The 17,019-nt window shown below is 56.1% G+C and overlaps 2 protein-coding genes across 4 annotated transcripts in view; one reads left to right on the top strand and one right to left on the bottom strand.

Annotated features, from left to right (window-relative positions):
* Positions 1 to 17,019, bottom strand: part of SLC5A10 (solute carrier family 5 member 10) — a 70,797-nt gene that overhangs the window by 15,661 nt on the left and 38,117 nt on the right. The window lies entirely within an intron of this gene.
* Positions 3,695 to 17,019, top strand: part of FAM83G (family with sequence similarity 83 member G) — a 31,483-nt gene continuing 18,158 nt past the window's right edge. The window contains exon 1 of the mRNA XM_050763878.1: positions 3,695 to 4,338. Coding sequence (XP_050619835.1) covers positions 3,817 to 4,338 — 522 coding nt within the window. The 5' untranslated portion in view covers positions 3,695 to 3,816. The remainder of the gene's footprint in view (positions 4,339 to 17,019) is intronic.

Consider the following 17,019-nt stretch of genomic DNA (forward strand, 5'->3'; position numbering starts at 1 on the left):
TGGGAGGACGGCTTGAGCCCAGGAGTTTGAGGTTGCAGTGAGCTATCATCATGCCACTGCACTCCAGCCTGGATAACAGAGCAAGAGCCTATCTCTAATAAAACAAAAGAGTAAAAAAGTTAAAACTCAAGAGTTAAAAAACAGACAATCCAATTAGAAAATGTGCAAAAGTGGCCGGGCGCGGTGGCTCACGCCTGTAATCCCAGCACTTTGGGAGGCCAAGGTGAGCGGATCACGAGGTCAGGAGATCGAGATCAACCTGGCGAACACGGTGAAACCCCGTCTCTACTAAAAATACAAAAAATTAGCCGGGCGTGGTGGTGGGTGCCTGTAGTCCCAGCTACTCGGGAAGCTGAGGCAGGAGAATGGCGTGAATCCGGGAGGCGGAGCTTGCACTGAGCCGAGATCGCACCACCGCACTCCAGCCTGGGCGACAGAGCGAGACTCTGTTTCAAAAAAAAAAAAGTAAATGGGCAACAGACATGAACAAATGTTTCAAAGGAGAAGACAAACAGATGGCATATAAGCCCGTGAAAAGAGATTCAATGACATTAGCCATCAGGAAAGCACAAGTTTAAACCACAGTAAGATATGACCTACCTATCAGAATGGACAAAAAAAAAAAAAAAAATAATAATAATGGTAACACCACATGTTGGCAAGGATGTGGAGAAACTGGATCATGCACATGTTGTTGGTGCAAATGTGAAATGGTGCAGCCACTCTGGAAAAAGTTTGGCAGTGTTTGAACACACGACTACCAGGACCCAGGAATAACACTCTTGGGCATTTATGCCAGATAAATGAAACCTGATGTTTATATACATATGTATATGAATGCTCATAGCAAGGTTATTTGTAATAATTAAAAGCTGGAAACTCCACATATCCTTTAATCACTGAAATGGTTAAGCAAAGTGTGGTATATCTGTACCGTGGAATACTAGTCAGCAATGAAAAGCACAGACCATTGATCCATGAAACAACTTGGATGACTTGCTGGAGAACTATGCTAAGTGGGAAAAAAGGCCAATCCCAAAAGTTTATATACGACATCTTCCATTTATATAGCATTCTTGAAATAGCAAAATTGTTGAATTGTAGAATAGATTAGTGGTTGCCAGAGGTTAGGAATGGTGGTGGGGGGAGGTGTGGGGATGGCTATAGACAGGGAGATCTTTGTAGTGATAGAACAGTTCTGTATCTTGACTGTAATGGTGGTTACACAAATCTCTATACATAGTAAGGATGTAGACACACACACACACAAATAAGTGCATGTAAAACTGGTGAAATCTGACTGGTGCAGTGGCTCATGCCTGCCTGTAATCCCAGAACTTTGGGAGGCCAAGGTGGGAGAATCACTTGAGGCCAGGAGTTTGAGACCAGTCCGAGCAACATAGACAGGCCCTGTCTCTACAAAAAAAAAAAAAAAAAAAAAAGAAAGAAAAAAAATTAGCTGGGCATGGTGCCTGTGGTCCCAGTTACTCAGGACCCTGAGGCAGGAGGACCGCTTGAGCCCAGGAGTTCAAGGCTGCATTGAGCAATGATTGTACGTACCACTGTACTCCAGCCTAGGTGACAGAGCAAGACCCTGTCCCAAAACAAACAAAAAACTGGTGAAATCTAAATAAACTCCGTGGATTGCACCAGTGTCAATTTTTCTGGCTGTGATATTATTGTATTATAGCTATGCAAAACGTCACTACTGGGGAAAACTGGGTGCATACAACCTTCCTGTTCATCAACTGCAGAAGTGTGGGGGTGGTGGAGGGGAGGGTGAGACCTTGGACTCCCTTCCTGAACTCCCCAGCCTCTGTGCATTGGTAAGAACACAGTGAGAAGCTGAGGCGGCTCAGAGAGGGTCTTGCAGGGGATCCACAGTGGCAGAGGGGTTATAAATGGGTCTTTGGGACCCTCAAAGCAGGGCTCCCCTGCTGGGACCACCTCCCCTCTCTGGCCCTGGGGCAGGGGAGGGATGCAAATATGTGTGCCTGTCCCCCCAGGGCCACTATGTTCAGTAGCATAAAGCCCTTGGGGGGGGCCTGTATGGCAGAGTGTAGGACTTCAGGCTTGAGGGGTCAGTGATGGGGACCACAAGGATGCTGGGCCTAGGAGGCCAGTCATTGTCCAGGGCAGTGGACTCAGAAGCAAGGAGTCCTGATGGGCCATGAATGGTGGAGAAGGCCTTGGAGGAGGAGGATTTGAGGGCGCAAGGCCTAGAGATGTCACCAGCCTACCGAAGCAGCATCCTTAAGGGCCCCAAACCAGCCCCATCCAGATCCAGAGCAAGTATGGGGGATGGGAGGAAGGGCTGGGCCTGGTGCCTGGCAGACTGGCTGCTGCACGCGATGGGGTGGGGGCTGTTTGTTGGGCCAGGTTTAATGGGCTTTGCTGTCCCACTCTCAAAGCCTGCCTTCAGATGTGGTCTCCACGCTCCCCATAACCAGGGTCCCAACCCCAGGGGACGCTCAGCAGAGAGCTGGGCCTGACCCCAGCCCACAGCTGCCCTCTTGGCCCCTCCCTGCCCTAGGGTTCAGGTCGGGTGCTGCCCGCCACGCAGAAGCAGTCCGGGGACCCCTCCCAGAGGGGATCAGGGCTCAGGACTGAGAACTAGGTACCTGCTCAGGAAAGGCCAGAGGTTGTATCAGTCAGTGCTCTATCCCTGCCTGGGGGCTCCCAGTCCACTACCCTAGACCTATTTCCACAACTGGACAGCTGGAAATCTACACAGCCGCACGGACTTCCCGCCACACCGGCGAAACTGGGCACAGCCAGGGTTGATCCAGGATCACCAACAGACCCTGGGGGCACAGGGGGTGCCAAGGCTGTTGACCCGCTGTGTGACCTCAGGAAGAACACTGTCCCTCTCTGGGCTGGGTGTTCCAGGAGCTCTTGGGCTTAGGCCTCTGAGCTTTTCGGAATTCGGGCACCAGAGAACAGTGGGCAGTGCGCCCTGCCCCAGGTCTGTCTGCCTGTGGAGGGGTGAATCAGCTTCCGGCCCCGCCCCGGGCGGCACGTGACTGCAGGTGGCGACGGTGGGGTGGGCGGGGCGGCCCTGAGTCACCAGTGCTCCCCCGCCCGGCCTCGCGCCGCCGCCGCCGCCGCCGCCGCCGCGTGTGCGCCGCGCTCCGCCCGTGCCCACTCGGTAAGCAAGTCACAGCCGCGCCCCCGGGATCCCGGGTCTTGCGGGGCGCCGCCGCCCCACAACCGCACTTCTGGCTCTCCTGGACCCCTCCCAGAGCCCTGTCCTCTTCAGGGCAGGCCTCCTGGGTTGCCGGCACCTGGGAATTTTAAGACCTCTCCCTTACCCGGAAGCCCTCGGTTTGCGGGGCGCCGCTGTGCCGGGGCCGCCTCCCACTCTAAGAAGCTACTGGGAAGTTCCCCGGCTGCCCTAGTTTCCCTCAGAAGTTGCCAGGACTTCAGGCAAGTCCTGGGATGTGGGTTCCCTGTCCCCTGCACATAGAGGCACGCTGAGCCCTGGGACGTGGCCCACAGCTCCCTCCCTGCTGTTACGATCCCTTACTTTCTTCCCATCCTCGTCCAGTGCCCCCACCTCATCTTCCCAGTCCCAGCCCCAGCCCCGTCCTTCCCACGCCCACCTGAGTTCCCGGCCCCGCCCCCCGCCGCCCCTTCCCGCGCGGCCCGCCCTCCGCGCCGAGCCGGGCTCATCAGGTCTTTCCCGCAGGTTGCTCATGGGCAGAGGAGCAGAGGCTGCTGAGAGGCCCCCGAGCGCGCGGTGCCCCAGCCGGGCCGGAGCTAGGAGCCGGACCTTGCCCACCCACCCGCGGCAGCAGTGCCCGGGCAGGCGGCACCATGGCCTTCTCCCAGGTGCAGTGTCTGGACGACAACCATGTGAACTGGCGCTCCAGCGAGTCCAAGCCCGAGTTCTTCTACAGCGAGGAGCAGCGGCTGGCGCTGGAGGCCCTCGTGGCCCGCGGCCGGGACGCCTTCTACGAGGTGCTCAAGCGGGAGAACATCCGAGACTTCCTCTCGGAGCTGGAGCTCAAGCGCATCCTGGAGACCATCGAGGTGTACGACCCGGGCTCCGAGGACCCTCGGGGCACGGACCCCTCCCAGGGGCCCGAGGACCACCGGGTCGGCGACGGAGAGGAAGCCAGCGGGGCGGATGGGGTCCCCACCGAGGCTGAGCCGCTGCCCTCCCTGGAGTACTGGCCCCAGAAGTCGGACCGCTCCATCCCGCAGCTGGACCTGGGCTGGCCCGACACCATCGCCTACCGCGGCGTGACCCGGGCCAGCGTCTACATGCAGCCCCCCATAGACGGGCAGGCCCACATCAAAGAGGTGGTGCGGAAGATGATCAGCCAGGCACAGAAGGTGAGGCAGCGTGGGGACTCTGGGAGCCAAGGCCCAACCAGCGACCGGACCCCTCAATACAGGCTCACTCAGGGCCCCAAACGGGAGCCCAACATGGCCTTCTAGGGATTTCTGCTGTTTCCCTGGCTGCCTCCTAGGTGGAGGTTTCCTCCCCACCTTTGTGGGGATCCGCAGTTTCCTTGCAGGATAGGGTTCCCAGGTCCTAGCCGGTGACAGTGGGCTGCCCTGTCTCAAAGGGCCTCTGTATTGTTGCGGGGTGTTTCTGGTTCCCCAGAAGAAGGGACCAAGATAGGGTGGAGTGGGGAGGGGAGGAACCCCAGGGCTTCCTCTCACTTTCCCTTAGAGTGTCTCCGATTGGCTGTGAAGGCCCCCACACACCGTGAGCTCTCTGGTGGGGAGAGCTTTTGTTGCGGGGTGAGGGGATAGGCATGGTCCGAGTCCATCTGAGACTGGCCTGGAGGTCCTGGTTCAACACTGCCTGTTTCCTAGCTGTGCTGAGCAACTGGGAGCAGATTGCGCACCCTCTCTGACTCTTTATGAGCTTTGCAATGGTGGAAACTTTCCAGGCCAGGATGCACCGGTGAGGACAAAGCCTTCTTTGGCCCTCCCATTCTCCACCCCTTTTGGGCTATGCAGTGCCCTAGCTGTGGGGGCCATTCTTGGCTGACACACCATCACACATTCTCAGAAGGGGTGCTTGCCACTTGCAGAGATAGCTAGGCCACTGCTGGACAGCTGTGACCATGAGCAGGTGCTAATGCCTGCTGCACGTAAGTACCTTCTCATCATTGCCAAGCACATCTTGACTTGATAAATAAAGCTTACCTAGTGAGCTGTGTTGAGAAGGGGATTCTGAAGTCAGGTCTGGGCCTCAGGTTGTGGGATGAGGTCTTCCTTGCTGGGTCTAATCCCTTTATACTTCCAATCCCAGAGCAGAGCAGCCAATTGCACAAGACCAGAATGCTGGCTTCAGAGACCATCCTGGCTAACTGACAGGGCCTTGGGGAAGTTTGTAGGCAGAGAAACCAGAAGTGGGTCAAGAACTGATGAGGTGACCCCGGTGGCTCCTGGCCCTGGCTCCAGTTTCCAGGAAGGTGGAGTCCCTGCCCAACAAGGGGACCAGCTGGGTCAGCTAGCTGGGTCGGGGTGCCTGGTCCCCAGCCTGACTGCTCTCAATTCACTGACTGACCCTGGGCAACTTTGAGGCTTCGGGTTTTTGGTCTATAAGATGGAGGTGGTGCAGATAAAAGCTGCATCTTTGGCTATTGTGAAGATGGAATATCGGGTGACAAAAGTAAGGAAGGAGTTAGAGGAAGAGGAGGAGGAGGGGGAGGAGGAAGGGACTTTCATAGTTTGCAGGCTGAGAGACCCGCCCCACACCTGCCATGGTGTGTGGGAAGTGCTGCTGACGTCTGTGACTGGTGGAGATGACTGGCTGGAGGCTAGAGAACCCAGTCTTCACAGAGAGCCTGCTGGGATCCCATTACCCAGCCTCCACTTCCATCTTGAAAACAGAGAAACCGAGGCCCTGGGTAGGGGGACTTGCTGTGCCAAGGTTCCCACTCCTCTGTGCCTCCCTTCCTTGTCAGAGACAGGAAGGAGGCAGATGGGAACAGCCAGAGGGTCTGCTCTCTCACAGACAGACAGATCCCCCACCCCGTGATGGGCCAGATAGGGGCTCCCAGGGCCAGGGCTTCCCCTGCTGACTCCAGGTTCTTCCCTGAGTCTCTGGCTACAGCTGTGACCCAGCCACTCCATACAGTCTCATGGGCCACCTGGAGCTTCCTTTGCTTCCCACAAAAGCCCCACAAGGTTATTAGTGTCACCTAAGGTGACATTGCCTTCCTTTGCTTCCCACAAGGCTATTGCTGTCACCTGTCTAAGGTGACATAGCCAGGAAGAAGCTGGTCTCCAGTTTGGGTGCCAGTCTGTCTACACGGCCCCACAGTGAGTGATGTCCTCGAGCCTCGGACAGATGGGTCCTGCTCTCTGCTTTTCCAGCCCTCAGGAGGGGCACTCACTGCTGAGACTGCTCCCCACTCTCAGACCTCAGGGAGTCCTCAAGTGTCCCACAGTGGGGGCCTCAGAGGCAGTAGAGACTAAGCCCCTCATCTGACAGACAATGACACTGAGGCACAGAGAAGGACAGGGATTTGTTCATGACTCCACAGCATTGTGGTGAGCCAAGCCCCTGCTTTCTGCCCCGGGCACGTCCTTACCTGCCACATCTGTCCTGGGACCCGTGGCCAGCATGGCATATGTGGGCGGGGATAATAACAATAGCAAGTGCTGATTGAGTGCGAGGCGCTTTATAATCTCAGCTAGTGTTATCTGTCCCATTTTTCAGATGTAGAAACTTGTTAGTCCCTGCCCAAGGTCACCTAGCTAGTTCTTGGGTGGAGGGGTGGGGATCAGGCCTGTGTTTCCCTCAAACTCTAGGCTACCCCTTATGCCCTGGCCCTGGCAGGACAGAGTGACAGGCCGGGGCTGGGAGGGGCAGCTCATCCAGGCCACTGCAGTCCTCCAGCTATCCTGCCCCGGCTGCTTCCCAGGCTCACAGGGGCAGGGCCGGGACGCTGACGGATGCTGACGGTGCTCTTTGTCTGCTCGCCTGCCTGCCGGGAGCGCTCCCTGCCTTATCTCTCCCCATGAATCATCTTTCGTGCCCCTGCTCCCGCCTCCCCTTCTCACTCTGGTATCGTGTGGGGAGAACTCTGCCTGCCCCCTGCCTGGGTTGGGGATCCCTCTGCCTGGGCCCCCGCGCCACACACTGGCCCCTTCCCACCGGGGGCTTCAGGCTGGGGCTGCTAGGGCTGAGTCAGGACAGCCCAGCCCGCCGCCTCCTCACTCACCTTACCTGTTGTCAGCACAACAGGCAGACCCTGGGGCAGGGAAGTGACACAGCACTCAGGGGAGCGGCTGTGTTCCCGTCAGGACTGCTGTCAGTCCCCCCTTCCTGCCCACCCCCGTTCCCAAATGATTAGAATGGAACTAGCGGACGGCAGGACTAGGAGCCAAAAGTCCGTGCTCTGCCTCCGCCTGACTGTGTGACCTGGAACAAGCCCCAGCTCCTCTCCAAGCCCCGGCCATCCCATCTGTAAAATGGGTACAGGTCTTGAAGACTGTTAGGGGCCCCTTCAGCCCTGATACCTTGCTGCCCTGCGATCCTAGACTCTCCTGGGACAAGAGGCGGGTGGGTCCCGGGTCTCACTCCCAGCACCTTGTGCCCTCCGAGCCTAACCTCCAGCCCTAGTGGGCTCCAACTCCAAGATGGAAGGTCACTGCCTGCCCCTCCCCCAGCCCCAGGAGCCATGATTTATCTGGGGAAAAACCTGCTGTGGGGTTCCAACTGCATACCAGAGGACGGGCCTGTAGGATCACGCCTGGGAGGGGCGAGCCCCGGCCTCGCTCGGCTGCAGCCTGAGAAGGGGTGAGGCTGGGCTGGGTTGGGGCTCCCTCAGAGAGAGCTGGATGTAGATGTTCCAGCTGGTTCCTCCAGCAGGTGCTGAGCCCCCCTCAACCTGACACGGCATGGGGGCCCTAGCAGGATCCCTCACCAGCCCCAGGAGCAGGGATGGATCACACCTTCCTTATTTCACAGCTGAGGAAACTGAGGGAGGGTGAGGCGCCGGTGGCCAGGGCCAGAACGCTGATCTCTGCATGCCAGGCCAGGGCTTGGGAACAGACCCAGAGAAATAAAGTCGAACCCAGGTTTCACGATGCCTGATTCACCCCACATTTTTTCTGTCAGGCCCCTGCCTTCACACGCTGAAGTCCTGGCCCACAGTTTGGCTCTGGGAGAATAGAAGCAGCTTAATGAGGCGCTTACTAAATGCCAACCCCGTGCCAGGTGCTGAGCGGGCACTTTACCGTGCTGTGTAATCCTCCCCACAACTCTGGAAAGTAGGTGTTGTCGCCATTGTGCTGCAGATGAGGAAACTGAGGCTTGGTGGGGCCCAGAGGTGGCAAATAACTTGCCCGAGGTCACAGAACTGATATCTGGAGGGACTGGGCCCAGATCCCCAGTCTGCAGGCCCTGAGCACCCCCCATTCCCTGGAGAAGCAGTGTCACTGTTCCTTCTGAGCCCTACCCCTGCATGGGAGCACCAGAGCCTCGCTGCTGGATCCTGTTGTTTACTGATTCAGGACAGTAAAAGCGTTTTTTTTTTTTTTTTTTTTCCTTTTTGAGACAGAGTCTTGCTCTGTCGCCCAGGCTGGAGTGCAGTGGTGCAATCTCTGCTCACTGCAACCTCCGCGTCCTGAGTTCAAGCGATTCTCCTGCCTCAGCCTCCTGAGTAGCTGGGATTGCAGGCGTGCGCCACCATGCCCAGCTAATTTTTGCATTTTTAATAGAGACGGGGTTTCACCATATTGGTCAGGCGGGTCTCGAACTCATGACCTTGTGATCCACCCGCCTCTGCCTTCCAAAGTGCTGGGATTACAGGCATGAGCCACTGTGCCCGGCAGTAAAAGCGTTTTCATGAGACTCCTTGGCAGCTAAATACTGGGCTCTCTGGAGGAGAGCTGGGACGGGGACTCACAAGAACAGGGTGAGCTCTGTGGCCTGGGGACCAGGAGGAAGGCCACTCATTGCATCCTTTAGCGGGGCAGTGCCAGGACAGCTCCCCACACTGCCAGAGGCCACAGGTAGCCCAGTTGGCTCCTTGGGGGGCCCACAGGCTGGCCCAGGCTCCCACCACAGGTCAGAGAGTGGGTGGGGAACCATCTGATAAGGGAATCCCAGGTGTTAACTCCTGTGCGCTCCAAAGTCTCCCTTCCCTGCGGCGCTTGCGTCTTAATTAAGAGTTTCAGGATAGTCGGGAGCAGCCCTTCGAGGAAGGAGCTCTAAGGAGAGAGTGCCTGCCCGTCTGGGCAATCCAGTGGGAGAGGCAGCTGCTCAGCCACCGGGTTGGCCTCCTTCCCACGACCCCAAGAGCCAGGGCCTACCGTCATGTTCATATCACAGCTGGGGAAACTGAGGCTCAGAGTTGGCTGGGGCCTTCATAAGGTTACACCAAAGGTCTTAGGTGTGGCTGAACCTGGATTGGGTCTCGCTGGTTGGAGAGGGTCTCCCTAAAGCTGAGGGTCCTGGCCCCTGGGCCAGCAGAGGGTACTGGTCCCACTTAGCCACTCGCATGCTGCAGGACTCTGGACCTCAGTTTCTTCACTTGTAAAATGGGGATCAGGCCTTGTCTTGAAGCAGTGACAGACAGGAGCATCCAAAAGCACTGAGCTACCCTCTGCCTCGTGAGCAGCTGGGGAGAAAGATGGGGTCTCGCCCTGTGCCATGGCCCACGTTGGCCCCAGCCTGGCAGGCCCTAGCCTGGGTGGGCTGTCCTAGTCCCCTTTAAGGGTCTGAATGACCCCTGGCCTCGAGTACCTTGCCAGGTTAAATGCCACGTGGGGTCGTGGGAAGACAGGCGTCCATATTACTGGGACCCAGGCATGAGCCCCAGCTCTGGTGTTATCTTTAGTGGTTGCTCGGAGATAGTTGCTTGGCCTCTCTGACCTTCTGTTCCTTCCTCCTCCGTGTCATGGTGGTGCTAACAGCTAACACCTGCCTCATAAAGTCATCGTGAGATTTAAATGGGAAAAAGTGGGGTGTGTAAAACACTCTGTGTCTGGCATGGAGCTGGCATTGGTAGATGCCAGATCTCTCCCCTCACCTCCTCCACCTTCACTCCTCACTCCTGTCCTGAGAGCTTCTCTCTGGGAGTAGTCTGGGGGTGGAAGTGGTGAGCTCGCTGTCCTGGCAGAAGTTCAAGCAGGGGCTCAGTGGAATGCAGCAGAGAGCATGTGGGCACCAGGTGGCCTGGAAGCCTCAACCCTGCTCTGGCGTGCTTTGTGACCTTGGGCAAGTCCTTTCCAAGCCAGGCTTTCTGGGGCATTAGGATGCTTGATGTCCCCAGTGTCTGTTGCTCCTGGACCCTGAGAAGCTGAGGTTTTAAAGGCTTTTGAATCGGTGGTTCTGAGATTTTCCTGTTTGAAAATTCTCAGCTGGTGCCATTTGCTGCCCACATGGGATGGTCTGGTTGGCTGGATCCTGTGCCTGCAAGCCTGGAAGCTCTGAGGATTCTGAAGCTCCTTGCGGCCAGCGGGAAAGGATCTTGCCTTTTTGCCTCATCCACAGGGAATAGCCTTGGTCACCTCATGGCCTTTCTCCAAGCTCTGCCAGCCCCTTGTCTCTGCAGTATTCCTGAGCCGTGGCAAGGAAGCTGATGTCCGTCTGGGGGAGGTAGGAGACTCAGGGTAGTGCCTCCATGCCACTGGGCTAGGCAGAGCCTCCTGGTCAGAGCGCTCTGGGCATGACTAGCTTGGGCTTCTTGACCCCGACCCACTGCAGCCATTTGGTGCTCAGAAGGCCTGATCTTCCTTTAATTGGCCTTAATGAGGCTTCAGTCTTAATAGTCGGTGGGGAAGGTGTTCACAGAGCTGATGAACGTCAGAGGGGAACGGGACCTCAGAGTTCATCCAGTTTCACTCCCCGTGTTACCAAGAAGAGAAACTGAGGCTTAGAGTGGGAAGTGACCCGCCACAGACCACCCAGGGGAGGCATGGCAGAGCCAGGGAGGCCCAAGCATTGACCTTCCAGACAGTGCTGAGGGTCAGGTATTTGTTTCAGGAGCTGAGGTGGGCTCTGGGAGGCTGTGGGTGGGTTCAGAGCTTGGAATGGACACAGGGTCCCCCGTTAGGAGAAAAGCCTAGGAACAGGAGGCCTCTGCCACTAGTTGACAGGGTGGCACTGGGACAGTGACACCCCCTCTGGAAAACGGGAGTGGCCATCACCACCCCTCCCTGTCTCCAGAAAAGGGACACCTGTATGCGTGCCAGCTGGTTGACCTAATTATCCTTGCTCTGGCTGGGGTCAGCATTTGTTACCAAGTACACAGACTCCCTTTACCCTGGGAGGCAAGATGAGACTGTTAGCTAAACTAGTCCTCTCGGTGACAGGCTTTCAGAGCCACTGTATGGGCAAACTGGTTTGGAGATTGCCAGGAGGTGGCAGGGAGCACCACCCAGGGATCCTAGGAGGCCTTCCTAACCCAGAGAACCTCCTTGGGCCTCTTCAGATGGCATCTCACTAATCCTGCCAGCCGCCTGCAGGGGAGGAGGAGGGGAGAGGGAGTAGGATCATGTCATGAGCATAGAAAAACTGAGGTGCTGCAGCCAGGTCTGTCCAAACCGTGCTGCTGGAGGACGGGGTTGCGGCTGGAGGAGGGAGTGCAGGTCTGCTAGTAATGAATTCTCTCAGCTTTTTTGTATCTGAAAAAGTCTTTAGTTTGCCTTTTGTTTTGAAATGTATTTTTGCTGGGTATAAAATTCTAAGTTGATTTTTTTTTTCTTTTTCCATTTAGTGCTTTAAAGATATTGCCTGTTGTCTTGTGGCTTGCAGTGATTCTGATGAGAAGGCCACTTACTTTGTTCCTTGACATGCAGTTGTCTTCTTCTCTGGTTGTTTTTAAGGCTGTCTTTGTTATTGACTTTAAGTGATTTGATTATGATGTGCATTGGTATAGTTTTTTCATGTCTCTTCTGCTTGGCAGTCATTGAGCTTCCGAGACCCGTGGATTTAGTCTTTTTTTTTTTTTTTAATTGAGATAGAGTCTTACTCTGTTGCCCAGGCTGGAGTGCAGTGGCACAATCTCGGCTCACTGCAACCTCCACCTCCTTGGTTCAAGCAATTCTCCTGCCTCAGCCTCCCAAGTAGCTGGGATTACAGTCACATGCCACCATGCCCTGCTAATTTTTGTATTTTTAGTAAAGACAGGGTTTTGCCATGTTGGCCAGGCTGGTCTCAAACTCCTGACCTCATGTGATCCACCTGCCTCTGCCTCCCAAAATGCTGGGATTACAGGCATGAGCCACTGCGCCCGGCCTTGGATTTAGTCTTTAATCAAATGGTAGAAGTGTTTTGGCCATTTTTTTTCTATTTATTTATTTATTTATTTTTGGTCTCTCCCTCACTCCCAACCCTTGTACCTTCTGAGACTGCAATTACACACATATTGGATGGCTTGAAGTTGACCCACAGTTTGCTGATGCTGTGATTATGTTCTTTCAGTCTTTCTGTGTGTCATCTTGGATAGTTTCTACTTACATGTCTGCAAGTTCACTAATTTTCTCTTCTATAGTGTCTAATCAGTTAATTCCACCTATTATATTTTTAATCTTAAATGTTGCATTTTACCTCTTGAATTTCGATTTGTTGGCTAAAAAAAAAATCTTCCACATCTCTACCTAACTTTTTGAACACATGGAACACAGTTTTAACTGTTTTCATGTCTTTGTTTGCCAATTCTAACATCTGTGTCATTTTTTGGTTGATTTTGATTGTTGTTTTTTTTTTTTTTTCTCATGTGCATCATGTTTTCCTGTTTCTTTGTATGTCTGGTAATTTTTAATTGGATACCATGCATGTTGGATTTTATGTTGTGGGCTGCTTGTAGTTTTTGTTTGTTTTGTTTTCTCCTTTAAATATTTTGGATCCTTGTCCTGAGATGCAGTTACGTTACTTGGAAACAATTTAATGCTTTTGTGGCTTCCTGTCAAGCTTTATTAGGCAGGTCCAGAGCCGACTTCACTCCAGGGTAGGAGTTGCAAATTATGGACCCTGGGCCTGTTGCCGGCTTTTATAAACAGTAGAACACAGACATTTATTTATGTACTTTGTTTGGCTGCTTTTGTGTTACACCAGCGGATTTGAGTAGTTGTGACAGAGAACATATGGCCCTCAAAGCCTCACATATCTACACTCTGGTTCTTTAGGAAGTTTGCTTATGCCTGGTCTAGGACTTATTTGTCCACTGCTGAGGCAGTATCCTTCTGAGGACCCCCCTGCAGGCCCTGTGTGTTAGGAGGGGTTTCTATTCTGGCTGGGGGCACATACACTATTCCTGGTCCTGCGTGAGCACCAGCGATTGTTCCAGCCGCCCCCTTCTGGTGGTTCTCTGCTCAGCCTCCCCTTTCCGGTGGTTCCCTTCTCAGCCTCAGTAGTTTCCTCACGTTCGGGTGCTGCTCGGCCATCAGCCGAAGACTCCAGGGCGACCCTCTGCAGGTCTCTGGAGTTCACTCTGTGCAACTCTCTCCCCTGTGGCACTCCGTCCTGCAAATCCTAGCTGCCACACTCAGAGTGAACCCTGTCTCCTCAACTCAGGGAGACCACGAGACGCCACAGGGGCGCCCCTCCCTGTGCTGCAGCCTGGAAGTAGTGGGGCAATCCTGGGGTTCAGCTGGTTTGTTCCTCTTCTCTCAGGGATCGCTGTGCTGATTGAAGCCTGTTGTCCGTGGCATCATAGATTTTATCCGGGTTTTTTATTGCTAAGGCAGGAGGGTAAATTCCATCTCTGTCATTCCATTATGGCCGTAAGTGGAAGTTGAATCCAAGGTCATCATGGCCACCACCTCAACCTTTAGGACAGTCTGCTGCATTCCTGTGAGCAGCCCTGACACGTCACTTATAGCCTTTCAGCTGACCCGGAGGGAAGTGAGATGCTCCTGGCCTGTTCACCCCAGAGGGAGCCGTGGGTCTGGTGGGATGGGACTTGGGTTAGTGGGAGGACGAGGAGGGTCCGTGCAGCTGCTGTTTGTGCATCCCATGCTGGGCCTTCACCTGCATGAATTCACTGTAATTTCCAACAACCTTGTGGGTGGGGATTGTTACTGTCCCCGTGAGGAAACAAAGGTACTTGCCCACGGCCATGCAGCTTCCCAGGAGGAGCTGAGATTGGAGCCAGCGGGTGCGGAGCCCGCACTGCCACTGCCTGGGCATCTGCCATCAGAGCTGGAGAATATCGAGCCCCAAGATGAGAGACTGTCTCCACCCCCTGCACTTCTCAGATAGGCCTAGGGACTTGTCTGCAGTGTGCACAGTGTCTATGGCTGCTTCAGGGCTCCAGGCTCTGGGGCAGGCTTGGGGGTATCTGTCCTCCACCTGCCTGCAGCATAGTGAGGAGGGAGAATATGGCCACCTCTCTGCTCTCTCTTTGTAAGGCTTGTCATGTGCAGGTTGGAAACTGTCCCCTCTTACCCACTCTTGGGACTCAGTCCTTGGGGAGACTCCATTGCTGTGCCTGAGAAGAAATTCGCAAGTGATACACGCTCAACCCAGACGGGTCAGAGTGACGACACGGGAGGCTGGGGCTGCACTGGAGCTGGGATTTGAAGGACAGGTAGGAGTTGTCTGGGCAGATGCAAAATGGGCAGGTGGCAAGGAGAACAGCATGTAGGAGACACGGTGGCTTGAGGCAGGATGTGTCAGGGAGAGGGGTCAGGACACGTTGGTCAGGGCCCCCCTGAAGAGGTGCTGCTGCAGAAGCCGGGCCTGCGCACCCATGATTTCCCACCATGTTCGGAACCAGGCCAGCCCGTCTTGCCCCTCCCCTCCTCCCCAGGCACCTCTGTGGAGACCTGTTCTACCCACTCGCCCTGCGAGGCCACTTCTGCTTTAAGAGTGGTTCTGTGGTCACAGGAAGGCTAGGAAACAGCTGTTGTGGGTGTCAGGAGCCACAGGCTGTTGTCGGCACCTGTGAGGCAGGAGCCCTGTGGGGAGGCAGGGAGAGGGCGGCCACCAGCACTTCCTCTCCCAGACCCGTGGGCACAATGAGATGTGCTAGCTGCCCAGACAGGCTCTGCCGGGCACCGGGCAGGGAACAGGAGTTGGGGTCCCTGGCAGGAACATCAGAGACAAAGGGCCTTGGACATCTTGTCCACCTTCTCCTTTGGACAGATGAAGAAACTGAGACCCAGAATGCAGGTGTGGCTCGCCCAAAGCCCAGCCTAGAGCTCAGGCGCCGGGGCTGGGCCCACTCCGCCCGCTCCACCCGTGCTCAGGGGGCTCCGGCTGGGGCTGAGGGAGATTGAGGAGGCGCATGCCTGTGCTCCCTGCCTCTGTGACCTAAAGCCCTGTCCCACCCGCAGTGCCCGCAGCCAGCGTTATGGGGCTTCAGGCCGTGTCTGCTGGGGGTCAGTGGCCACAGGTGGGGTACTCCTTTGTGTGAGATGCTGTCACCCCTCCACCCCAGCTCAAGCCGCTCTGGTCACTGCCTGGGTGATGGAGGTGCTCCTGGCAGGGCACTGGGGATCCCTATGCAGCACCACCTTGGACCAGTGCCCTCCCCTCTCCCAGCCGCAGTTTCTGCATCTCTCACATGGAGGCAGATGTTCACCTGTCCCAAGGACACAGAGGGACATGGGGGATTCGAGACATAGGCAGAAGACAGGGTAGAGAGGGCCGGCGGATCCACTGGGCAGGGGGGGTACAGCATGGGAGGAGGTGCTCATAGGGCGGGGCGCTGGAGGGCTCACGCATATGGACGCCCCTGGACAGACATGCAGGAGGCGTTTGGGCACCAGGAGCCCCCAGGGAGAGGCCTGGGCTGGGGCAGGCGCAGGCTCGCTTTTGGCTCACTGGAGCCCAGTGCCCATCCCACATCCCTGCTGGTGTCCCAGCACCTGCAGCCTGCCTGCCTCTGCCCCCCAGGTGTGGCCGTCCTCCCACACCCTGCCATCTTGGGTCATCCTCCCACACCCTGGCAGGAGCCAGATGGTTGTCTTGGGCATTGCGCCTCCTGGGTTCTGCAGCTGCATCTTTGAGGCCTCAAGGCTGCCCAGCAGAGGCCTGTCCATCAGTAAGATGCACAGGGACCACTGGGCTCCCTCCTTCACCTGGGAGCTGGGCTGTGTGGCCTGCGCGGCCTGCACAGATTATAGACTGCTGGGCTGGGAGCTGCCCATCGGCTCTGACAATGGGGCCTGGGGTGCAGGACACGCACGTGCCCGCCCGCCATGCCTGCCCCTATGCCAGCTGCTCACATGGACGTGGCTGGTTCCTGCCTCAGGAGCGGAACAAGCTCAGTGCTGGGATGCAGGCCACCCGCCTCCTGCCCAGTATGGCCCCTGACATACAGCAGGCAGAGCTGGTCTTTGGAGTCAGCCACCCCTCTCATTTCCACAGCCCTTGCCCTGCCCAGGACCTCTAAGAGGACGTGCGGGCTTGGGGCCGCGGGAAGCCTCTGGTACTTTTCTTGACTTGGGCCAGCTCTGCCAATGTGTGAACTGGATGGAACCACAGGGGCAAGCCAGGCCCATATCCCCACTTGACAGATGGGGAAACCAAGGGCCCAGGAGGGGCTGTGGTCCCAGGTGCCCTGATTCCAGCAGTCGTTCCCAGACCAAGCCAATTGGTCTTGTTCTCAGTTGATAACAGCTCTCCAAGACCTTCCTTAAACCAGGCCCCATCCTGGGCCCAGACAAGGGCTCTGCTCTTGCTGAGCTCACAGTGTCACGAGTGAGCTGGGCCTCCCAACAGAGTTAGGCAAGGTAGCGAATGCCTCTGTGCCTCAGTTTCTTTATCTGCAAGATGGGAAAAAGAACCACTGCCTCCCGGTGTGCTTGTGAGGACTGAACAAGGTAACAGTTGTAAAGTCTCCTTATAAACCATCAAGCAGCCCAAGGGCCCAGGACTGGCGCCCAGTCGCTTGCGCAGAAGGTGCTCTGGGTGGGGCAGGGCCCTGGGTTCTAGCCTCAGTCATGGACTGTGATCCCAGCTTTCCTGTGTATAAAATGGGAAAGGGCATGACAGGACTCAAGAGCCCCCAAGAAACCTTTGTGACTCCATGGACAGGCCAGGCTATTGGGGGTTGCCTGTGGAGCACCAGGCACCCCATCCCCATCCCCAGCATA

This window comes from Macaca thibetana, chromosome 16 (assembly GCF_024542745.1).
Source record: "Macaca thibetana thibetana isolate TM-01 chromosome 16, ASM2454274v1, whole genome shotgun sequence".
In the NCBI taxonomy this organism is placed as follows: domain Eukaryota; kingdom Metazoa; phylum Chordata; class Mammalia; order Primates; family Cercopithecidae; genus Macaca; species Macaca thibetana.